At 36.4% G+C, this 26222-nt stretch overlaps 1 protein-coding gene across 5 annotated transcripts in view; it reads left to right on the top strand.

The window, feature by feature from the left end:
* Positions 1-26222, top strand: part of LOC114652139 (transient receptor potential cation channel, subfamily M, member 6) — a 158347-nt gene that overhangs the window by 93722 nt on the left and 38403 nt on the right. For 4 of the 5 annotated variants that reach the window (XR_007935172.1, XM_051928453.1, XM_051928454.1 and 1 more), the window contains exons 14-23: positions 96-236; positions 5054-5203; positions 5473-5753; positions 6718-6946; positions 7632-7787; positions 11031-11174; positions 13002-13130; positions 20507-20758; positions 22528-22702; positions 25922-26036. Coding sequence is in view for 4 of the 5 variants with exons in the window: in XM_051928453.1 (XP_051784413.1) it covers positions 96-236; positions 5054-5203; positions 5473-5753; positions 6718-6946; positions 7632-7787; positions 11031-11174; positions 13002-13130; positions 20507-20758; positions 22528-22702; positions 25922-26036 (1772 nt within the window). In the remaining variant the exon portion in view is untranslated. Of the gene's footprint in view, positions 1-95; positions 237-5053; positions 5204-5472; positions 5754-6717; positions 6947-7631; positions 7788-11030; positions 11175-13001; positions 13131-20506; positions 20759-22527; positions 22703-25921; positions 26037-26222 lie in introns of those variants that run through there. The other variant, XM_051928455.1, reaches the window with a different exon arrangement.

Below are 26222 nucleotides of genomic sequence, written 5' to 3'. Positions count from 1 at the left end.
AAGTCTGTTACATATTTGAAACAAGTACTGAAGTGGGTAACAAAATTCATACAATCTAAATTATAGTTATTAACACTTTTAATTTTTTTCTGTAGAGTAATCTCCCTCCTGACTATAAGATTACCTTGATCGACATTGGACTTGTCATTGAGTACCTGATTGGTGGAGCATATCGGAGCAGCTACACTCGTAAAAATTTCAGAGTTTTGTACAATAGCCTCTATAGGCAGCGAAAGGTAAAGAAACCTGAAAATTATGCTGAAAATATTCCTCATAAACATGCCATGTAATACCTATATTATTTTAGTCATAGAGAGTCATGCTGATGTAGTGGTGCTGCTGCTTCATGGACGTAGTGTACAGGGTTCAGATCTCATGTCTGGGTATTAGCTGTGTGGAGTTTGCATGGTTTCCCTGTGTCTGAGTGAATTTTGCTTTATGTGCTTCCATATTCCCAATGACAAGCAGGTTGGGCTAACTGGTGTGTAAGTGAGTCCTGCGATAGACTGGCATCTTCTGCATTTGTAGGACAAAGGTGAATTACTGTCTACTGAAAAAAAATCTAATTGAATTGTCTTGATCTTTATCAACACAAAAACTAAAACAGAAGAAAAAAAACAACAGAAAAAGGAGCTTCAATTTGCAGTAGAATTTTATTAAAATTTTTAACTTGTTCACAGATTCTAGACAAAGATTCTTACTTTCTTTCATACTTTAGCTGAAGATGGTGTGTGAAAAGTTCCTTATAAACTTCACCTGCAACTTTATGTAATGCAGTTATTCAGTTTCAGCTACACTTGTTTTCTAATACTGAATTATCTTTGAAATGTTACTGATTTGCAGGCTGCAGATTTCAACTCCCCTCACTATACATCATCATTATTAACTCTGTGCTAAAAATCTGAGCTTGCTATTATTTTAAATTTTAGTTTGACACAACTTAGTGCTGCTGCATCATTGAGCAGTCATCATGGGTCCAAACCCCACAACCTTTCTGTGTAGAGTTTGCATGATCTCTCCATGATGAACTGGCACCGATTATGACTTATGTTTTATACCCTCAGCTAGTAGGATAGGCAATAGCCCTGCATCACCCTGAATGGAATGGAGGAGACTTCAGAATGTTATATTATGTAGTCTGAGGTACATTAATGCTAATTGAACTTTGTGGCTTCTGTTCTTAGCAATTGAATTCTCTGTCCACCAGGCTCTCTTCACACATAAAAACCTTCTACTAATTCTGTTTATCAGCTCTTATCATTCTGTATGAGTGTAGTTGCTCTCTTTTGTAGGTTCTTCTTAATATTTATTTCTTGGACAATTCCAATGCATATGGGCTGCATGTTGTTGTTTTGTAGAACTGAATTGTATTCTTTTGTAATTAGTTTGTCTGCCCAGTTAAATGTGTAAACAAATACACATTGTTTTTTGATATGTGGTCACCTGTGGCTAAAGGTTGTCTTCCAGTAGGTAGCGTTGGACTTGCTGTGCTTCTCACTCATCACTTTCTTCATATGCACTCTTACCAGACTGATGATATTTCTGTGCAGTGCCACATTTAATATACAAGTCCATACTACACTTTACTGGACATGATTTGGGAGACTAGGGCAGCAGTGGTGTGGGCAATGTCATCCTTCTAACCTTGTATGAAATACCTGCCTTATCTAATGGAATCAAATAAAGCAAGGTGTAGTGCTAGTGCAATAGTAATGGCTTTTAGCACATTTTAAAAACCTTTACTTTAAAATTTGTATGTTAGATTAACCATGCATTTGACTTTCAAACCAAAAACATTTGTTCTAACACACAGCAAGAATCTGGTAAACTTCATGATCTGAACGTCAATTACAGTAAACTGGCATGCCTAAATCAGTAAAAGTAACCTTGTATCCTGAGATTATTATTCTACATTTTAATAGAAAATATCTGAGTGTATCTGACCTTTTTTCCAGCTATGAAAATGACATATTTATCCATTTATCTGTTTCCTGGACCCTTTTATTTCAATCAAGGGATGTAAAGCAGTGGTACTTTCTTCAGTTCTTATAGTAAAAGTTTTCTATAAAGAGAAAATATTCTGCGACCTTTATTCTAGTTTTATGATTTAAACATAGTACTCACTAAGGCTTACCTATGAAATGAAAAACACTGAGCAATTGTTCAGTATTTGGTACAGATTTCCAAAAATCCAGATGAACGTGAAGTTGTGCCAAGACTAATCTTATTATTCACAGAAAAAATAATCTGGCTGGTTTTAGGTGTTGCTTCATAGCAACAATCAGAATTAGTTTTCTATTTTTGGACTACAGTGATCCCCCACCTATCGTGGATGTTACATTCCAGACCCATCAGCGATAGGTGAAAATCCGTGATATAGAAAGACCATATAAATAAACATTTTTTTTATAGTTTAAGCCTTAAAATACCCCTCTCACACGCTTTAAACACATGTAAACTTATTAAAACACACTTTGTAAACACATATGATATGTGGATGTTGGGCTAAGGATCTGAGTAACATCTCTCTATTATAAAAAAAAATCTTGGCAGGGAGACCAGGGAGACGAGGCTTGATCTTCTTAGAAGACAATTTGACATCCCATGAGAGACATTTTAACATCACGCAAGACAAGGCAGTGAGACATAAGTACAGCTGCTGTACAGGCTTTTAAATGATCGACACACAGAGCGACAAGCAGAACAGGCATCTTGGCATTAGCAGCACAAAGCCAGTAGTTGATCCGTCCACTTCTCCTTAGTGTGCATTCAGCTCCCCCCCTTCACAACGTGAGCGGGAGAGACGCGAAGTGGCAGGAGCGTAGTGCGCCTCCGTGGGGGTAGAGCGAAGCAATCGAGACCAGATCATCTCGGAGAGACACTTTGATGACAAGACTAGACATTACAACCTTAGGAAGCAAAATCTGTGAGATGGTGACTTTTGTACTTCACGCCCTACTTACAAACAATTTAAAACAATTTCACTGACATCTAACCTAGCAGTTGTTGGAATGCTTTTGGCAGACACACTTCAGGTGCTCTCAGCTTTTAAAACAACGACAAGCAGAACACGCAGCTTGCCAGCAGATGATCCGAGCGCTTCAGCCCTCACATCCCCCGCCCCCCCCCCCTTCAGAATGCTATTGGCAGAGATGCAAAGTGGCAAAATGACAGCTGCTGTACAGGATTTTAAGTGATTGACGCAAAACACAACAAGCAGAACACACAGCTGGCCAGTAGCAGCAGCAAGACAGCAGCTGAACCGATCGCATCTCTTTAGCGTGCATTCAGACCCCACCCCTTCACAACGCGAGCAGCATTATAAGTCCCGCGAGAAAGAGATTTAACCACACCTGGGGCAGGAAATAAAGGACAAATATTGTTTTTACAAAAGTTTTAAAGTAAAAATGAAAATAATGCATATGTAACAATTCCCATGAAAATAACAATCTCTTTAAATTGTTTATCCGATAAACCAAACCTGGGGGTGGGCGAGCGAAGTGAGCAGCCGCCTAGTAATAATAATAATAATAATGATAATAAATCTGCGATGTATAGTGGGGGATCACTGTACTTAGTTGTTTTTATTAGCGTAATACACTATACACCAGGATATTGCCTTTGATTTTTGCACACTTACTAATCTCACATTTTCAAATGTAAGTGCAGTTGTACTGAAACCCAATGTACATCATTGCATATCATTTGTATATCATTATAGGAACTATCTATATCAATTATTAGAAGAATGGGGCAGGAACCAGGTACAAAGCAATTGTTTTGGAATTTAAAATTGATTTGATTAGATACATAACTCCATGAATATGTAACACTAATGTTGAGGTAATATTTTTAACATTTTTTTTCTTAACAATATTAATGTCAAGTTTAAATGAAACTTGTGTCTGCTATAGACTGGCATCCTGTTCAGAGGTAGTTCCTGCTTTGTGTCAGTGTTGCCAGAACAGCCTTCAGCTTCCTGGACCTTCAGTATGTTCAGAATATACTGTATATGGAGTAATATTTTATTTTATGCGCTGCAGTGGACTGCCTTTAAGGACCTGGGCTGTCTATATGGGTAGTTTATAGGTTCTGCTCTTGTTCATAAGGGTTTCCTAACAGATCATCATAAAGATAAAGATGTTGGGATAAACTCTTTCGGGATAAATTAATTTTGTTTGTTTCTATGTGTTATTTACTTTGTATTAATCGGATAAAAAACAGAACACCTCATGATCTTTAAAAATTAACACATGATAATAAATGCTTCCCAGGAAAATGAAAAGTGGTTTAATCAAAACAGATTCATTATTATACAAATAATGTTCTTTTCATTGAAGTTTGTAGATTTCTTCCTCAATAATAGACATTTATATTAGGTTAACAATAAGGATGTTTGTAAGGAGATCCTGAATAAAACAGTCCTAAAATATGATAAAGGAAAGGGTTTATTATACTAGAAATAGTAACTTATGGGAGGTGTGAGGATATTGGAAACCAAGGTAAATATGAATAGGAAAACAACAAAGCCTAAAGCCCCTCTGGGCATACGTAGACACAGATACCCTGTCTCCCTTGTACTGAGGTTTGTCTCCACACTTTTTCCCTTGGGTTCACACCCTCTGTTCTTTCTCCTTCTTCTGGCTTTTCTTCCACTTTCCTGGTGAACCCTTGTTGACAACAGTCTTCCAAGTTCACCTCTATTATTATTGGAAGGAGCTCAAAGTGCACATCAAGAATGTGCACTCTCCTTCACCACCTAACTCCTGTCCTCCACTACTCCATTTATATTGCACTTCTGTTCTCTACTGGATCCTACTTTACAACAGGTATTTTATTTTTCACTGTCACAGATTCAGTTGCTAACCGACTATACCATTAATATAGGTAGAGATAACAAATTGTTTTTGCCTGTGTTTTTTGCATTCCAGTTGAAATAGCATTTTAACTTTAACTTTGAAATGGGTCAATTTGTGATAAGAAATGAGTGTTATTGTCATGTTAAAATTATTACTGCTAATAATATTTAAATGACTTCCATTCTTAAACACAGAAAGTTGGCCGTCACAGTGTTGTCAGCTTCACCAACAGCATTGCTCATCATTCAACTCATCAGACAACTCAGCGCAACAGCAAACAGGGAATTGAAGAAAACACTTCACATTCTCAGTTCATCCGAACAGCTCAGCCTTACAAACGCAAGGTGCTTTTTTTGGTGTTTGTATCCTAATCTTATGATTAATGTTTAACTGAGGAAAATGCGAAATTTAGTGAAGGGCTTCACAGACAGTTAATGGGATATATTTTATTTAGGCTAGTTTCTCCATTTTAGAAACAAAAATTTAAGTTTGACTTAATAGATTTTCTTTTTTTAATATGTTCTTATAGTCTATATTACCCATATTTTAGTGAGGTGATTCCTAAATACCTTGAAATGAAAAGACCCATGATATAAGTATGTTTTTAATGCAGGAAAAGCCTGTTTCACTCCATAAATCAAGAAAGAAGTCAAAGGAAGAGATGATCTTTTCTGAGGACCACGAAACACCTGGATTCATTTACCCCTATAATGATCTATTCGTATGGGCAGTACTTATGAAACGGCAGAAGATGGCCATGTTCCTTTGGCAACATGGGGAGGAATCAATGGCCAAGGCTATAGTAGCTAGCAAGCTGTACCGATCAATGGCACATGAAGCAAAGCAGAGCAGTATGGTCGATGATACTTCTGAAGAGCTAAAGACCTACTCCAAGTAGGTTACACAGTTGTTTGTTTGGCTTTCTATAATTTGCATTTGAAGTATCTTAAAAACAATGACAGATGGGCTAGACTGAACAAAGTTTACAAACCTATTGTCTAATAAAGGATGACAAAAATTTTGCCATCTTAAAATGGATGTTTCTGCAGTTGCCTTGTCTGTTATAATTCCACAGTAATTCCTCCAGGAGTAAAAAGGAACTTGTAGTAAAAATTTTCATGTGCATAATAAATACATTTATTCTGGATTTTAAGATTACTCCTTTTCCTTGACAGCTTTACTCTATCTATCTATCTATCTATCTATCTATCTATCTATCTATCTATCTATCTATCTATCTATCTATCTATCTATCTATCTATCTATCTATCTATCTATCTATCTATCTATCTATCTATCTATCTATCTATCTTATGGAAAGACTCACATACAAAACAGAGAAAATATGCCAACTTCATACAGACAAAACAGGATTTGAATCCACTCAATCTAGCTGTGAGGCAGTCTAGTTTATATATTTACATTATTTGCTTCATATATAATGGAATGGCTTACTGGAATTACTCTGTTTTTATTTCCTCTATTTGCCATATTTGACTCCAAGAACATAAGGCAATTGCTTAATTATACTTACTCTTCCACGGCAGGATTTTCTTGTTTACCTGAAACCAAAGCTCCATTAAAATTAATAATACATATCTTAAACTTGAATCATATATGAATTTGAGAAAAGTTAATCTGTCAACATTTATACATGCTGTGCATTTCAGGAATATTTTTAAAATCTGATCATTATGGGTGCTGTTTTCACAACTAGTTATTTTCGTTAAACGTGATTCTCAAATAGATTCTGTTTGGTCCTCTTCTTATGTACTGGAATTAATAGCAAATGTCTTTGCAGGAAAAATGAAATCCACAATTTACAAAGTTACAATTATTACCTCTGCATGTTTATTAGGGAATTTGGGCAACTTGCGGTGGACCTTTTAGAAAATGCCTTTAGGCAGAATGAGAGAATGGCCATGAAGCTTTTGACATATGAGCTGAAAAACTGGAGTAACTCCACCTGCTTGAAGTTGGCAGTTTCATCTGGACTGAGGTCTTTTGTATCTCACACCTGCACACAGATGCTTCTCACAGATATGTGGATGGGCCGCCTAAATATGAGGAAAAACTCCTGGTTTAAGGTGAATTCTGACTACTTCCTTATCATACATTTACTGGAGTTTTTAAGACCAGGTATAAAAAGAATTTGTATGTGCCTTAACACAGCAAAGTCCAGCAACATCTGTTGCTAAAATAAAACAGAAAACACAGGCTGGTGGCAAATATTGGCTCCAGATATAAAACAGTCTGAATGCCAATGCTAGATGATACAGATTTTAGTTGACACTATTTGTTTTCTCTCTTCTCAAATTATACATTAGTTTATATAAATTCAAAACTTTTTTTTATGAAAGTCATGTAAACAAAAATAATTTAAATAATTTTATAACTTTTTTAATTTTAAAGGCTTTGAAATGCTGCATCTAATTTTCACATACTAAGGAAATAATAAATATCTTAATCCAGTTTTGTGATTTTCATTTTATAACATGCAATCTACGCAGCTTGTTTTGGGTAACAAGGCACTAGCAATACAAGTGCTCAGAGTCTACAAGGTATAATACTATTGTTTGTACTTGGAAATGCAACTAACATTTAAAGTAATAATAAATCTGACAATTTCTAATACAAATTAAGAAGTCAGGTAAAATTGCCAATTAATGGGGGTAACAGAATGTTATCATTTGAATATGAAACACAAAGGAGGGCTTATCAGAATTTATGTTTTTCCATTAATTCTGTGTCTTTTTCAAATGTATTTTTTAGGTTATCCTAAGTATTCTTTTACCACCCACAATTTTAATGCTGGAATTCAAGAGCAAGGATGAAATGTCTCATATTCCACAATCTCAGGAGTGCCACCAGTTTAACTGGCACTCTGAAGATCAAAACCTCAGCAGTGGCAAAGATGAGCTCCCATCGGTAATTTTAAAAAACACATTTCTTATACTAGCTTTTTAGGAAAAGTGTCCATCTTGATTGTTGGATTACAAAGTATATACCATCTTAGGTTACTCATCATTTGTTTTCTTACACAATGCAATACACTTTTTTATTGTGTTCTAAAGGGCACTTTCACTTTTAGGCATGGCTGCTGCCACATATTTATTACTAGTGGTATTATCATGTGTACAGCGCATAGCTACATTCTTACTTGCATGTCAGACTAACATGCAACAAGTTGCCATGTAACACATGTTTTACACTGTAAATAATGTTTAGTCAGTTTAAACTACAAAATATACTGCATGTGGTAACACATATTTTATCTGATTTTTTTCAAGTCAAATAAGTTATTTGATTGAAATTAAATAACTGAGTTGAAACAACCAACTGTTTTCCTAAAGAAAGATTTGCATTTGGTCTATCCTAATTTTCCTTTATAAATGCAAACCTGAATTTTCTGTGTGATGCAGCCTTATATTTAGGATTAACTAAAGCGTAAATGTTTTACATATAATGATAATAGTAATAATGATAAGTTTCATTCATGTAGCACCTTTCATACACTCAAGGACACTTTACAATTCAATAAACACATTAACAAGGCAGTAGAAATTACATACAAGAAAATGAATAATACCATTGCAGAACAATTTTTTTGAAAAGTCTGCTAATTGTGACAGGTACCTACTGGGTATGCACAAATATAGTTTTGGTTTTACTGCATCACGTAGGAACTCTGAGAAATAGACTTTTATATTAGTTTACTGACAATAATGTATTTAGTCAAGTTTATGTTTCACATAAGCTATTCAACTCAACAGAATTAAAAGTGTTTTCCTCCTGATTTTCTTTTGTATTCAATGTCTGGTGCATAATGTTGCAGTGTCCAACAGTAGTCAGCAAGCATTGACGGATTCCAGTTGCCCTGGTATCGTTTCTCCATCGTAGTATTTGTCCGGGTGAAACCTTTCACCGTGTTCGTCACTGACAGCACCGAGATTTGCAGGGAAGAAGTCCAAGTGTGAGTGGAGGAAATGAATCTTGAGTGACATGTTGCACTTCATTGTCTTGTATGCTTTGAGAAGTTTGTCTACCAGCTGAATGTAGTTTGGGGCTCTCTAATTGCCCAGACAATTGTCAACGTCTTTGAAGGCTTTCCAGGCAATTTTTTCCGGCCCAACTAACAGATCTTCAAACCGCTTGTCACTCATAACATGTCTGATTTGGGGGCCAACAAAAATGCCCTCTTTGATCTTGGCGTCAGTTATTCTTGGGAACATCTGTCTTACATAAGGAAAACCTTCGCCTTCCTTGTTCAGTGCTTTCACGAAATTCTTAATGAGTCCCAGTTTTATGTGAAGAGGAGGCAAAAATATCTTTGCCGGGTCGACAAGCGATTCATGTGCCACATTTTTCTGTCCTGGAACTATTTTTTTACGGAGTGGCCAGTTCTGTTGAGAATAGTGTGACTCTTTAGCACGGCTGTCCCATTCACAGATGAAACAACAGTACTTTGTATAGCCAAGCAGCAGTCCTAGTAACAGAGCAATGACTTTAAGATCTCCACAGATATTCCAGTTGTATCTGTTATACTGGACGTTCTTCAGCAACAGTTCCAGTTCCATATTCTCATGCATTTCTTTCATGTGTGCTGCATAGCCAACAGATACTGAAGGATAAACGTTATTGTGTAGCAGAACAGCTTTCAGGCTTAAGATTGATGAATCAATGAAGAGACGTAACTCTTCCGGGTTGTGATCACAACCAAAGGCTGTGAACAATCCTTCAATGTCACAACAGAAACAGAGACTGTTAACTTGTGCAAAAAATATAGTTTTTATACATCATGATGTGAGCATGGAATGGGTGTGTATGCAATATTTTTGTGCGTACTCACCGTTTATGCATGAAGCCCATGCAAAGCAGGTTATTCCAAAGCCAAGGAGCAACAACTGAAAAAGCTCTGTCTCCCCTACACTTCAAGTGAGATCTTGGAACTACGAGGAGTATCTTGGAACTACGAAGAGTAGTTATCCAGATGACCTCAATGCTCAGTTCCAAGTGGAGATAAAGGAGATCACAGATGTATTTTGGAGCAAGACAATGCAAGGTTTTAAAAACAAACAACAAAATTTTAAAATCAATATGACATCTCACCACCATTAGCCAGTGGAGAGAGGCTAGTACAGGGGAGATATGATCCTTTTTTCTAGACCCAATTAAAAATCTAGCTGCTGCATTTTGAACAAGCTGAAGGTGTGACAGAGGAGATTTGGGCAATCCCACATATAAGGAATTAAAATAGTCTAGCTGATATGTGATAAAGGCATGAACAACTGTTTACAAGTCCTTTTGTGAAATAAAAGATTTTAGTTTTGAAATTTGCCTCAGTAAAAACTGGACTTTACTACCAAACAAATTGTAATATTAAATCAGTTATTTTTAATAATCATTATAGCATTTCCAAACACAGCTACTTGTGAGGTGCCATGTTAATACATAATCCTCTATGCATCTACAATCGCCACCCCCTGCTGTATATGCTTTCTGCAGTCCATGACTGAAATAAGTGGATTGCAGATTTGTCTATGATCTTCTTTATCACATGTTGTGAAACACTGAGTGATTGTAAGTCTGACATTTTTTGAACAATTATTAATGTCAATTACAGCTCCTGAAGATTGTTTTTTGAGGTGAAAAGGATATGATAAGTGAAACCAAGCCCCCGGGGATAAAATGTTACAGCAGATGGAGATGAGCTGGTCTCATTTTAAAATGGCCTAATCTCACAAAAAGGTTTTACAATATAGAGTCTCAAGACACTGATCAATACTCGATAACACTCGGTTTGTGTTTTCATGTTTGGACTGATGTTTAATGTTTCATGTTTGCAATGTAATATTGGCCAGCCTTCATTTCTCAATAAATACATTTCAGTTATACTAATTTGTAAATATGTATTTTTTTTCAGAAATGATTATTTTTTTTGTTTGTGACAATAAGAACCATAATTAAAATATACCCCACTATGAACTGGAAAGCAAATCAGAACCATGTATTTTTTTCTTGAAAACTGGAATGTACCCCCCAGTAATTTTAATTTACAAAATTTATAATGTTAAAAATACACCATATGTTAAAAGTGTGTTATTGTTCAGTTATTTTGTTAAACCTTGCATATTTTTAACATTTCTTCACTTTTTTTTTATTTAAATGAAGAGAGACTATGATGCAGAAAAAGGACAAGACAAATCAGAAGACACTCAAGACTTTTCAGCTAGCAGAAGACAAAGAGGACTGCTTTGGACCAGTAAAGTTTATGAATTCTACAATGCTCCCATCGTAAAATTCTGGTTTCATACAGTATGTGTTTTTGGTTGAATCACTTTTTTTAGCTTTTTTACGTTTTTTAAAGATTTAAGCTGAAAAGAATATAAGAAACTTGCGTTTAGAGAGCATTCCACTAGATGTTGTTTACAGAATTTAATGTATTTTTCTTCTTTATATGAAGGCTGTTTATGGGCTTTGTGAAACTTACACATTCTACTTCTGTGTGTGTGCATTATAGTATGTTGGATTTAGTTTTCCTCAAACATTCTTTCAAACATTCAAACATTCATCAAGTTATACAGGTTAGGTTGATTGGTGATTCTAACTGTATGTGCAGCAGCGTTCGTGCTTTGTAATTAACTGGTTGTTGTGAATCATCTTAGAAGAAAACTTGTTGACCATTAGGATTTAGGGAATTGACCATGAGATAAAAAGATTTTTTAAAGCATGCACAATTGTTAGTCAAGGGAGAGCAAGGGTCAAACAAGACAGTACGACTACGTCCAAACTACGTTTTCATTTAAAATGTTGTTTTTAAATTAAAATGATCTCCATCCAAACTACCATTTTCACACCATTTACAAAAGTATCCCTATCCACACTGAAATGACTGAAAACACATATCACATAAGACAGGGGTGTCCAACTCCAGCCATGGTGGTCCGCAGTGGCTGTAGGCTTTCATTCTAACCATCTTTTTAATTAATGAGCCATTTTTGCTGCTGATTAACTTGTTTTGCCTTAGTTTTAATTGACGTGACTCAGACCCCTTAGTTGTTTCTTTTTCCTTAATGAGCAGCCAAACAATAATGAGACACAAAACAAGTCGCCACATGACCAGCTAACCTTAAAATAAAGAAAGGTGAATGTCTCGTCATGCTGGTCTGCTCAGGTCACCAAAACATCTTGAAGGTGGTCTTAGAAAAAATAGGAAATCAACAGCCTGCTGTAGCAGAATAAGAGCAGCAACAAGTCATGATATTCAATAACAGCTTTAATTAACAGCAAGAATTGGCTTCACGTTAAGAAACTGGTTGGAGTGAAATTGGCTGGAGTTTGATGTTCCAGTTTATCTGGTCGTCTGTTGGCTCGTTTCACATCTCATTTCTGTTTGGCTGCCATTTAATAAAGAAACAAATCAATTCAGAGGACTGAATCCTTTAAAACAGGGCTATTAAAATGAAGGAAAAAGGAGTTAAGCAGCAGTGAAAACTGTTTGCTGATTAGGAAAAGGGTTAGAATGGAAACCTGCAGCCACTGCGGCCCACCAGGACCAGAGTTGAGCACCCCTGACATAAGACTATTGCACATGTGTATTGAGTGGAAAAATACCTGAAAGAATTGTGTAGTCAAAAATTCAGAGCCCTGTAAAAATTTGATGCCTTTGTGCTTTATGTGATTTTAAAACTATCGACGTACAATCATCCACTGCTGCTCCTAGCCGGTGCTCAGCAGGAGAGACCCTACACCAGGAGCGTTGGTGATCCTCATGGGACTTCCCCAATTGTCTCAGTTCCTTTTATCAGCACCATTTCTTCTGCAATTCTGACATTCTCCTTCAGCCTCTCTTTCTCCTTCATTTGACTTAATCCCACAATAAATAGTGCACAAATTAATTTTCAAGGACTAAAACCAAAACTTGTGACTTTGCTGACTCTTTTGAATCTTAGCTGGTTTTAAATAATTGTAAATTACATGTAATACTTTACATCTTTCAGCATCAGGTTAACTCATTATTGTTTATAGACAGTACAGGGGACTCTTCCATAGTACAGTAAAAAGTTTTCTGACATTAGTTTTGTTAGTTTACTCTGACTTTGCTTTTGTTTTCCATTAATTGGTTTTCTGTTCTGCTTGCAGATGGCATATTTGGCCTTCTTAATGTTGTTTACCTACACAGTATTAGTAAAGATGGAGCCTCAACCGACGATCCTGGAATGGCTTGTGATTATCTACATTTTTACCACAGCTATTGAGAAAGTAAGAGAGGTAAGAAAGGTCAATTGCTAACTTAATAAGACGGTGGCCTATACCGACCTGCTCTGTTATCCTGAACAATTCAATTACTTTTCCTCTATAGTAAAATTAAACTATTTTGTCACATGATGATGTGAGTGCTTTAGAAATGTGCTAACTATAAAAAGTCAAAATTAAGATGTTTGTTTTTATACTTCTTTAACTGTGAACAGTGATAGCTTAATGGCTAGAGGTTTGGAGGAAGATTATGAATGTATACAGCACATAAGCATGCCAAGCCATTGATTTACACAGCCTAGTGTCGTAGGATGGTTGTCATTGCCCTGCTCAAGACATAGTGTTGTTTCAGGGAATCTCATAGGTTTGCAAATGTGTGAGCAAAGTCAGAAATTTGTGTGGAAGAAAAATAAGCCATACTATTTTAATTTAACAAAAGGAGGTCTTTAACATTAAAATGCTGAGTACCCAGTTAACACAGTGTGCACTATATGTAGCTTGGAAATCTTCCCCCCATTCTTCTCAAACTGCTTAGTGCATACCAACCAAAAGTTAGGTCATGCCTAGTGACTTTTTGGTGACCCATAGTTAACAAACATTTATCAGCTTTATTGCTTACAGAGATCATTAATCGTCTTATCAGTAAATTGTCCTTAAACTCCAAGATACTCCTTTAACAAAAACAAGACATACTGTAAGTCACATCACTTTCACAAAACATTAATGACTGCCTGGGAATATATTTTATAAGTATGACATACTAAATAAATACAAATAAAAATACAGATTTAGTTAAAACTTAAAGAAAATAACTAGTATGAAACTATTTAACATACATAAAACCCAGTTCATTACTTATTGTTAAACAACAACATATATTTTGGTAGGATAGGATTTAAAGTTAACAGAGCAGAATGCCAGCCCTGAATGGACACATCTATCTACATTAATGCAATACACATATACTCTTCCACATTTGTAAGGTTAAACACACAAGACAGCTGTGGCACCCGACTGAGGATCGTGCCCAGGAGGACCGGAGGAGGGCTTATGCCTCCTCCAGAACACGAGGGGGTGACCGCCCTGGTTCTATTGGGGGCCAAGGGTACAGAGCTTGGAAGCTCAACCCTGCCAGGGGGTGCCCCGATGCCTTGGGTGCCCTGGACCTCAGCACTTCCGCCACACCCGGAAGTGCTGGGGGGAAGAGGACTGGGACACCTGGAGGACTTCAGGGTACAGAGCCAGAGCTTCCGCCACACAGGGGGGTGTCAACGGAGGCTCCTCGGGAAGCACCTGGAGTCCATCCGGGGGTGTATAAAAGGGGCCACCTCCCTCCATTCAATGGCAAGAGTCGGGTGGAAGAGAACAAAGCTCGGTTTAGAGGAGTGGAGGCGGACCAGAGACCGAGAAGGCATTGTGTTGTGTGGCCAGGACTTAAGGGGTGATTGGTGCTGCGGCACTGGGTTTGTGCACTGCGATAATTGTAAATATTGTATAATAAACGTGTGTGTGGGTGAAACCATCATGTCTACCTGTCTGTGTCCGGGCTGTTCCCCACACAGCATAGCAATATATAGTAAGACATGCTGACATTGATATACATGAAGAGGCTTGGGCAATGAAATACTGTATGAAAGTATGTGACAAACTAATAACTTGGTGGGAGTTTGTTTTTTGGAAACTGGAAGAATTGTGACATTTTTATCTACACCAGTGATGATTTGCTGTGGCAGAGTGCCATCCACTTAACAAGTATTGTTTCTCACCGGGGTATCGTAGTAGTGGCTCATCTGCTGCACTTTTAGACGAAAGAAGAGTTGTGTTGATTCATGTACTGTAAACTTACTGCCCATACAAATTAGTGATTTAGTCAAGGAGTTTGTCTTGTTTTGTGTTTGAAATAGTAGTATAGATGACAGATGGGGTACTATCATTTCAACCAGCAAGAACAAAAAGGTTAACATTTTTAAAAAGACACGCAGATATTTGCTTTGTCAGTTTAATCTATAATACAAGTATACCTGGGCAATGCAGGGTGCTTCGGCTAGTAGTGTATACAGTATATTTATAAATGTTGGCAGCTAAAGCTGTTCTCCGAGTGTATAATTAAGCTTGACAAGTATCCTGCAAACTGTTATTTGTTATTTAAATATACTGTTAGTTGATGTCTACATAGATGAAAAACAAATTTACTAGGATCACACTTTAGGTAATTATTGAAATAATCATTCACACAGAATGAAACAAGAAAACAATGAGTAACTCTTTATATTACTATTATACTTATGCCTCTTTTCCATTCTATAGTTATTGAGAATCTACCTATCCTGTTAGCACTGAGTGCTAATCAAAGAAAATACATCTTAACGCATATTTAATTCTCTTCTGTGCTAAATAAATAATGTATATAGTATAAAAATGTTTAAATATTTAATACTTTGCTTAAATGTTTTATTTTGTTGTCTTACTTTATGTTTCATTTGCCTTTAAAAACACTTTGGGTTGAGACTCTCTGCAAAAGTTGCTGTATGACATTATGTTTCAGTTAAACTTTAAACTTCCCCCAGGCCACATGTGCTGTCTGGAATCATTAGTAAAGTCAATTTACTGAACATTTAGGAAATTAAAAATGAACAGTGAAGCAGACATTTGTTAGTTCATACTTTTGGATTTTAATTTACTCAAGGTTAATGACTTTTTTTTAGTTCTGAAGTGCAAAGAAAATTTAATTAACATCTAATGTAATGCCACGTGCTGCACAGCTGGTATTTACTCTATGTCAACTTGGTGTAAAGGTGCCTGGAGGCCTTTAAACCTTACTCAGCCAGATTATGGCTTCGATTTGGTTATGTATTACCAAGAACAAGTGACCATAAATATGTTATCATAAATGCTTGGTACAGTTAAAAGGTTAAGAACACACTGTGCAGAATTCATCTTATCTTTGTAATCTCAAGCTGCTGTGGTTAATTGGATTCTTTCAACATGTAAATGGCAAATATTCTGAATACTTTTAGTTCAGTACTATCTTACTTTTACAATAAATGTAACCTCAGTGCTTAATAATTTGGCTTATTACCTTTTCACTTTTTATATGATTATGTTCTTAATACCTGACTGAGGTAAAATGTAGTGATTATAAACAGTCAAACCCATTTCTCTTTCACATTTCTATCACATTTTATTATAAAACATTAATTTATAAAACAGGATATTTAGCATTTTCCATATTGTTCAAAATTTATTCTACAAAGAAAAAAGAAAGGAATGAATTTGAAGAGTACTTTCCCAGTTGAGCCAATACTGGGTTGAGGCCCCTCTGGGAATTGTAACTTTGGCACTTTTTTCTTTCTTTCCAAAATTGCACAAGCTTCTTCAGATTTGATTAAAACCATTGATGAACCAGCATTCAGTTTTCAAATCAATCTTGACAATAATGAGGTTCTTATAATTCTTTAGTTTAAGTACTACAAATATGCATCTATTACTCGTTTACTCTTATGTAACAACACCTTAACAACTGCTTATTTTGGTCTTAATAACACCTATAAAACATCAGTAGATACGTCATTCATGTCTGTGCAGTGTGACATAATGACATGATGGCACAATTACTTGTTAATGTGAAGGATTCACGGGTCTTATACTAACTATCTAATATCAAGAGAAATGTTTCTCAGTTAAGCCACCTCAGACCACTCTAAAAATTAAGTTTTGTTAGTAGGTCTCATTGCAGAGATGAATAAACATTTTGCTGATGTTTTGTAAGTATTATGAAGACCTAAAGAAGCGTTTGCATTTTTACATTTTTGCAGTACCTAAACTTAAGGTTCTGGATTTGACATTGTATACTTGAACTATTGTTTTTAAGGTGTTGACCCCCTCTAAGATGCATTTCCTCTTTTGTCCCAATATTAATTGAAGACTGCAGTAGGTTGTGCTTGAGAGATTTGCTCTTTCGTGATACAGTATATTTATACTGCTTTCTTCCTTCACATGTTTTATAGTCCCTGAGGCAGAGGAGCATTCTTATGGAGGGGATAGTGCAGGATGATGTACAGAGCTTTAATAAGAAGTATAATACGTCACTTAGCACTGAGGGTGACAGAGTGTATGTTGCTGTCATCATAACATGGAATCTCCTTCCACTTGGTACAGTTGGCAACCACTATGCATGTAACTACTATTCTAAAATAATATACAGTAGATGTCATGAAGTTATAAACACAAATTAGAGCACCTGCCAAAAATAAGCGTACATGTGGTTATGTGAAAAACTACAGTATTAAAAGACACAAATGAAAAATGTATACCATATAAATATTCTGTTAACTGTAACAGAGAAAACCACATAAAAATTGGAAAATTCTGTTTTACTCAGTGATTTGTTTACTCACAAACTGATTGAGTATTCAGCCAATATGAAATTTATATGTCAGTGAGTTTATTGAGATAGTAAGAAACGTACATGTACGTTGATTTATCATCATGAATATTATACAATTGCCATTTCTTCAACACAGAACGTATGCGAGTAACTAATGCATAATGTAAAATATTCTATCTGTCATACGTGGACTCTCAAGAATTCATTTTTGTATAATATTGCTGCCTTGTTTAATTTTTCTTGAATATATTTATTTTTATTGTTATTCTGGTTGCTCTGTTTTGTTTTTTGTTGGTTTGATTTGGTCTTGACCATTTTGTGTAAACTGCATGGCCATGGTTGAACTGTTTATCGTTGTGACGCTCGATACTGACAACGGGAGAACAGAGTGGCATGGCACATTATGCAGCCACACACTGCTTATATGAGAAGGCAATGCACAATTTCTAGTGTCCTAGTTTCTGGTTTCATAATATTTTCCACATCTTTGTCAGTACAGAGGAAGCAAAAAGGCAGATCCAAAAATATTTTGTGTTTTTGCTTTTCTTCTTTGGCATTTGTTTTGTAATTTTGTGTATTGGGTTTTGTAAGATGCCTAGTTTTTCTTTTCTTTCTGCTTGTGTTTTGACCATCTGCCTGTCCCATGGCTAAGAGTTCATCTGTTCCAATAGGGTGCTTTCTTCCACCTCAGTCATGTGTACATTCTCAGTAAGTCTATCGTATGACAACATATTAAAAATATCTGCAAACCTTTGTTCCTAAATAGGCATGCCAGAAACGCCTATTGAATTGCTTGTGGTAAAAATTAAACTTGGTAATGTTAACATCTTAAATGTGTTTCAAACTAACTGTGTGACAGGACTAGGATTAACCATTAATAAATGTATAAAAAATATAAAATGATTATCGCTTATTTTCTATATTTTCTCCAAATTAAATAGTGCTTAAAATAAAGCATTGCATTATACTGTATTTCAAGGTGAGTCTAAGTTTTATAGGTACACTAAAATTACTTCAATCATTAAAAAAGATCTAATTTTTCTCTCATTTTGTCTTTTTGTCTTTACTCTTAAAGTTTCCCCCTCTATCTTTTTACAGTCTGTGAGCTTATATGTGAGATTCTTTCAACTTTGACTTTCATGTTTGCTATTTAGTGATTTTTAGAGATCTGTATTGTCACATACAGTTTCTCAAGAATCCAAATTTATTATACACTAGAGGCTTAGAGGGTACACGGAAAATCTGGTGTAGCTAGAGTTGGATCATATCTTTTAGCATTTATTTGAAGACTGAGATCAAATACCTGCTTTTTGTATTTGCATTTTTTCTTTTTATATTGCTACATTTAAAGTTTACATATGGTGTTCTAGTAAAAAAATATATAATTATTATTCCTTTACCACACATATAAAATAAAAACAGACAATAATGAAATGTGTTAAAAATAGAGACTAAAGTAGACCAAGGTATCTGTTTTCTCGTCAATCTGATGCGGAGTCTTTATTAGCTAGTAGATTTTCTTGAATGCACTTTTGCCCCCATAAAGTGCTGCCTGCTGTAGTCCTTAATCACACCTGACATGAATAAAAAGCCTTGGGGTCCATTGAATTTCCCATTGGGATTAATAAAGTATCTATCTATCTTTCTATCTATCTATCTACAGGTCATTGACTCATCTTAATACTCACGGGTTTCAATGTTTCAATTTTACATTTATAGAATACACTGATGGTTTCAAATATTGATTCACAATAATATTTATTAAATGTAACATTATACTGTAAGTAAAATATTTAAGGAGGCTTTGAGCGACTGTATGTGTGGATTTTTGCCTACGGGGTTTTTCTACTGGAACTTGGGGGTTCCTTCTACCAAAATATGCTAATATTGGGTTAGTTGGTGTATGTAAACTGGCCTTGTAGGAGTGTGTGTAGACGTGTGTGTGTATACAAAAATGAATGCCCAGTTACAAGAAATTGAGTAGTGTGTTCAGTTATGTGTATAAAAGTCAATGTACAGTATGTGTGTGTATGTATGTATGTTCCAGCATCACATCTGAACGGCTGTAGCGATTTTCATGAAACTTGGTACACGTTTCTCATTGGTCGACTAAAATTACTGTAAAGTGAAATCAACCATACCCCCACCCCCTTCTGGTTAGGGTGGGGGGTATGCATGTTATCATCCAGTTGACACTTGGAACGACCACCAGAGGGCAAACTGGAGGTAACTGCCAGCAATCTTTATGTTTGAGCACCACTGCGTCCCTGTTGCTTTTGAAATTAAATTGAGTTGGCCAGTTCTGAGCGTCAACTGGATGATAACACACATACAAGACCAGCACATTAGTGAGTCTTCATTGTTTGTTAATTTATTTTTATTTTTACATTTTTTTAGTTTTTCTCAAACAATTTAAAAAAACACTTTATTTTCCTCCTGGGCAACGCCGGATATTTCAGCTATGTTAGCTAGTTAGTTAATAAGAATGTTTATACCTTTGCCAGTCTTATTTAGTACAAAGGAAGGTTAGTATTTAACTGCTCAAGACTGGGTGTGGAGCCAACTTGTAAGTGGTGCACATGACCCGGGTCAGTTTGTAAGTCTTTTTAATAATATATTATTAATGTTGAGAAAACTGACACATCCCTTGAAAATTTTACATTAACATTTTAATACACTAAAAGTGCCATGGGCATCAAAACAAGAATGTTCAGAGAAATATGAAACTGGTGAGAATTCTTTTGCTGTGGAAAGACTGATTTTGGACTAGTTTGGTTACTTTTTGCAGCTAAATCCGTAACTACAGTAATTGTTTTTATGTTTACAGCTAATTGATGCTTTGTAACAAAAGTAGAATATTTTATTAAAATAATTCCTAAGGAAGTTAAGGAAATTTTATTCTCAGAATGAAACCACTCACTATAAATCACTTGGTACACCTGCTCATTATTGCAATATATGTCTATTAATATTCACACATACATTATTATTGTTTTTTGTCAAGGTTTTTATGTCAGAGCCAGGGAAGTTCAGCCAGAAAATCAAAGTTTGGTTTAATGAATACTGGAACTTCACAGATTCCTTAGCCATAATCCTGTTTGTAATTGGATTTGGTTTGCGCTGGCCAGATAAGCCTTTGCGGACAGCTGGAAGGATCATTTACTGCCTGGACATAATTTTCTGGTACGTGAGACTTCTGGATTTGTTTGCGGTCAACCAGCATGCAGGCCCATACCTGACAATGATTGGAAAGATGGTGAGTATTTACACTGCAGTCCACACTTGATTACCTTAGTTTGACAGACAATATCCCTCATATACACATCTGTTGGACATTCTACTACCATTAATATTCTGCAGTCATTTTGGAAAAATTGTTTCCTAAGTTAATTATCATTACAATATTTACTTGCCAAACTTAAACTTCAGGGAATATTAAGCTGAGCTAGAAAAATTGTAATATTAACAAAAAAATAAGAAAACATCACAGAGCACTTTGCTCCACCACAGTTCAAGATAAACTAGGAACAAACAACACAATATAAAGAAATTTGCATTTTTTGCTATCTGTAAAAAATAAGGTAATCTGATCTTGTTAATCGAGAATAATAAGCAGTATAACTACTGATATGGTTAAGTAAGCAAGTACATTGCGTCACAGCTTGAGGTTAGCATGGCACTTTTATAGAAGGCGGACATCTCAAGCCAATATTAAGTAATATCAAGATAGGTCAGCACCAGATTCGACTCGTATTACAGCCTTCAGGCAACCTTTGCGTTTGGGAATACTGCAGTTTCCTTCATGAATTTAGATAACATACATGAGTACTATAGAAGATGAGCCTATGCCTGAAAAGTAAAATGACAGCAACCCACTAGGCACTTATTAAGAAAAGACTGGTGTCTGCAACTGGCAGGAACCCAGAACAATGGTGGTCAGCAAATGCTATATTTACTTAAAAATTCAAATAAATAAATCCCACAGCTTTGTGTCTTACAGATGCTGCACTCTTGTTAAATTTAGTCTGTTTTTAAAAGTGGATAAGTTTAGAGCTGGACTGGACTTTGTTGCTGCGGTGGGTTGGCACCCTGCCCAGGATTGGTTCCTGTCTTGTGCCCTGTGTTGGCTGGGATTGGCTCCAGCAGACCCCCGTGACCCTGTAGTTAGGATTCAGCGGGTTGGAAAATGGATGGATGGATGGATGGACTTTGTTGATGCAGATATGCTTTATCATTAAGTAGCACATGGGTCTGGCAAAAGGACACGTTAAAACATGTTGAAATGCTAAAATGAAATCAAGCGGCATCATTTGCTTTTCTTCTACATTTCAGAGATCTGCCAAAATCAATTTATTGTTGACTTGATGTCAACATACATCAATTGGCATTGATAAATTGGGTATGTATGTTCACCTTGTAATGGACAGGCTTCCAATCCAGGGATTACTTCTGTTTTGGGCCCATGCTTGCTGGGATAGGCTCCAGTTTTCCCATAGCTTTTCCTCAGCTTCCCCACAGCTACTCACAATATATATATATATATATATATATATATATATATATATATATATATATATAATAATTCTTTGCATTTATATAGCACTTTTCTCACTACTCAAAGCACTCAGCAATTTCAGGTTAAGGGGCTTGCTCAAAGGCCCAACAGAGCAAAGTCCCATTTGTCATTTACAGGATTCGAACCGGCAACCTTCCAGTATAATACAAAGTCAAATGGGTCCTACTTTGGAATGTGTATCAAGTTGGGTTTTTTTTTGCCTTATTTCTTGGGGATCCTTTTTTCAGACAGTGGCAGGTATGTCCAGGCAGAAATATCATGAAAACCTGTTAGTCTAGCATGAGAAAGCCAAACAAGTTAACCTTGGAAATTTAATTAAAAAGTACTTTTTTCCTGATTAATAAAATGTTCAAAGAATCATTTTGTATTTAAAATACACTTTACCTGCAAACTTTTATTGTTATATTTAAAGTTGCTGAAATTACAAGTGGCTTTTTTTTTCTCTACAGACTGCAAACATGTTTTATATAGTGATAATGATGGCTATTGTATTACTTAGTTTTGGGGTAGCCAGAAAAGCTATTCTTTCTCCAGATGAACCCCCATCCTGGATGTTGGCTCGAGACATTGTATTCCAGCCTTACTGGATGATATTTGGTGAAGTTTATGCAGGAGAAATTGATCGTAAGTGATTACATGAGTGCTTTATTTTAGCAGAATTTCATATTTCTTATTGAGGCAACACTACTTATTTATATGCAATAGGGTGCATTTTTTAATGCTTTCAACAAAGAATCTGGGGCAGCCCTAGTTGCTGTGGCAGTCATTTCTTTCTGTAGGCTAAACCAGTACATATTTAGCTGGGAAATATCTCAGGAGATAGCATCTTGGGATACCCTGTGGTTGAAACAAAAGTGAAAGAAATGTAAAGCATGTAAATGTAATCCTGTTTGTGTCCACAATTGACATCCCTGATCTTGCTCAGTTAACCTCATTGTTTAATTAAGCTGCATTCAGCTTAGTTACTCACTATGTACCTTGAAAAATCTGTGAGTGTGTAGTTTTGCTGAGACCAGCACAGCAGGTCTACAGCCTTTTTAAAATATATGGCATCTCCATCCTAGTTTAAATCACTCTTGTGGATTCAGTTTTACAGCACTAGTAATTCAAAAAAGCACAAAGAATAAGCAGTATTCATAAGTGAGAACTCTAATTAAAGTATAACCAAACATCTGTTATCTGTTAACTAATCAGATATAGTTTAAATCTTCATTTATTGCTGGCTTGAATGAGCTGAATTAAGCAATGTTTTCACCAGAGACTGATAGTAAAAAAGATACCAAAGAACAAAAGTCAAATAAGTGGTCTCTGAATTATGTGAGGAGTAAAATTTTACAAAAATAATAAAACTGAGTCTTCTTCAAAATGCTCTGTGTCAGTCTGATACATTGAAACCGTTACCATTATGCTTGACATCCATATATGATACCAGTAATTCATAGATATTGTTGAAAGGTTCTATTCTTGTGAAGCTTTTTTTAACTGTTAAGAGTGGAAAATTTATTTTCAGTTACTTCAAAACATTCATTTTGTTTGAAATTGGGAATATATATATATATATATATATATATATATATATACACACACACAGTGATCCCTCGCTATATCGTGCTTCGCCTTTCGCGGCTTCACTCTATCGCGGATTTTATATGTAAGCATATTTAAATATATATCGCGGATTTTTTGCTGGTTCGCGGATTTCTGAGGACAATAGGTCTTTTAATTTCTGGTACATGCTTCCTCAGTTGGTTTGCCCAGTTGATTTCATACAAGGGACGCTATTGGCAGATGGCTGAGAAGCTAGATTGCTTACTCTTCTCTCTCTCTTGCGCTGACTTTCTCTGATCCTGACGTATGGGGATTGAGCAGGGGGGCTGTTCGCACACCTAGACGATACGGACGCTCGTCTAAAAATGCTGAAAGATTATCTTCACGTTGCTATCTTCTGTGCAGCTGCTTCCTGAAGCGACATGCTGCACGGTGCTTCGCATACTTAAAAGCTCGAAGGGCACGTATTGATTTTTGACTGTCTCTCTCTCTCTCTCTCTCTCTCTCTCCCTGCTCCTGACGGAGGGGGTGTGAGCTGCCGCCTTCAACAGCTTTGTACCGGCGGTGCTTTGCATACTTAAAAGCCAAACAGCCCTATTGATTTGTTTGCTTTCCTCTGTCTTTCTGACAGACTCTGCTCCTGACGCGCACTCCTTTGAAGAGGAAGATATGTTTGCATTCTTTTAATTGTGAGACAGAACTGTCATCTCTGTCATGTCTTTGAAAAAGAGACAAATGTTTGTTTGCAGTGTTTGAATAACGTTCCTGTCTCTCTACAACCTGCGCAAATCTGTGACCCAAGCATGACAATATAAAAATAACCATATAAACATATGGTTTCTACTTCGCGGATTTTCTTATTTCGCGGGTGGCTCTGGAACGCAACCCCCGCGATGGAGGAGGGATTACTGTATATATATATATATATATATATATATATATACAGCATATATATATATATATATATATATATATATATATATATATATATATATATATATATATACAGGCCAGCCCTGACTCAGACAGACGTAGGACACAGGTTCAAAGCACACAAGCGGTTTTTATTTTCTTTTTCCTTTGTGGGAAACGCCTTCCCCATTCCCCACAAGTATAACACACAGTCCCCAGCACAACACAATACTTTTCCTTCTCATTTCTTTTTCTTTCTTTCTCCTCCACTCTCCCTCCAGCAAGCTTCGTCCTCCTCCTCCCAACTCTGGCTCCTGGAGCAGTGGCTGCTGGCTCCTTTTATAATGCACCTGGAAGTGCTCCAGGTGCTTGATGACCGGAAGAGCTGCTCTGTATGGCTGAGCAGCAGCTACAGCACCCCCTGGTGGTGCCCATGAATCCCAACAGGACTGCACCAAACTCCAACTCCCATGAAGCCCTGCGGGTGTTCTAGGCACCGCTGCAACCCAGGGGGGCTGCCATCTAGTGTTCCGGGGGAGGTACTGTCCTGACCAGGTTTGCTCCTCCGGTCCATACAAGGGAGTGGCGTCTCGGTCAGGCAAGGGCCCCAGCTGTCCGCCACAATATATATATATTTCGGAAGACAATTTGAAGTCCCACGAGAGACACTTTAACTTGCTCCCAGCTCTTAAAACAACGACAAGTGACAAGCAAAACATGCATCTCGCCAGCAGCAGACACCCAGCAGATGATCTGACCAGTTCTCCTTGCACGAGTTCAGCCACCCTAACCCCCATCCCCCCCCCCTTTCACAACGTGAGTGGCAGAGACGCGAAGTGGCAAAAGGACAGCAGCTGTGCAGGCTTTAAAATGATCGATGGGCAGCACAATAGCTGCAACAGCAGAAACAGCAGCAGATGATCCAACGGCATCTCTTTAGCATGCGTTCAGCCGCACCCCCTTCACAACGCGAACAACGTTATACGTCCTGCGAGAAAGAGATTTAACCACGCCCGAGGCCAGAAATAAAGGACAAGTATTGTTTTTACAAAAGTTTTAAAGTAAAAGTGAAAATAATGTATATGTAACAATTCCCATGAAACTAACAATCTCTTTAAATTGTATATCCGGTAAACCAAACCCGGGGGTGGGCGAGCGAAGCCCCCTTATATATATATATATATATATATATATATAGAGAGAGAGAGAGAGAGAGAGAGAGAGAGAAAGAAAGAGAGCATTTGATTAGCACCCCCCCCCCCCCCATCTATTAAGATTCTCTGATTGATTGTAAGCTATAAGTTTAAAGCGTAAATAATTTATATGTGAGATATTATAAGACATGAAGGCAAGCTAATTTTAACTTTATTGTTTGCTTTTTAGCTTGTGCTGAGGATGACGAATGTCCACCTGGATCTTTTATTACTCCATTTCTCCAGGCGGTGTATTTATTTGTTCAATATATTATAATGGTCAATTTGCTCATTGCATTTTTCAAGTAAGTACATGTTAGGAAACATAAGAGCATTTCTTTAATATACAATATAATTGTTGTTGTGTATAAAAGTAAACATTAATCTAAGCTGTTTTCTCTTATGAACTTGCAGGCTTTCCATTAGACCTAATGGTGAATAAAAATAAATAAGAAGAAATGTTCATTAAGTACTTCATAAAAACTTGACAG

This window comes from Erpetoichthys calabaricus, chromosome 5 (genome assembly GCF_900747795.2).
Source record: "Erpetoichthys calabaricus chromosome 5, fErpCal1.3, whole genome shotgun sequence".
NCBI classification, from domain to species: Eukaryota; Metazoa; Chordata; class Cladistia; order Polypteriformes; family Polypteridae; genus Erpetoichthys; species Erpetoichthys calabaricus.
Note: the sequence above shows the minus strand (reverse complement) of the source record. Positions and strands in the feature narration are given on the sequence as shown.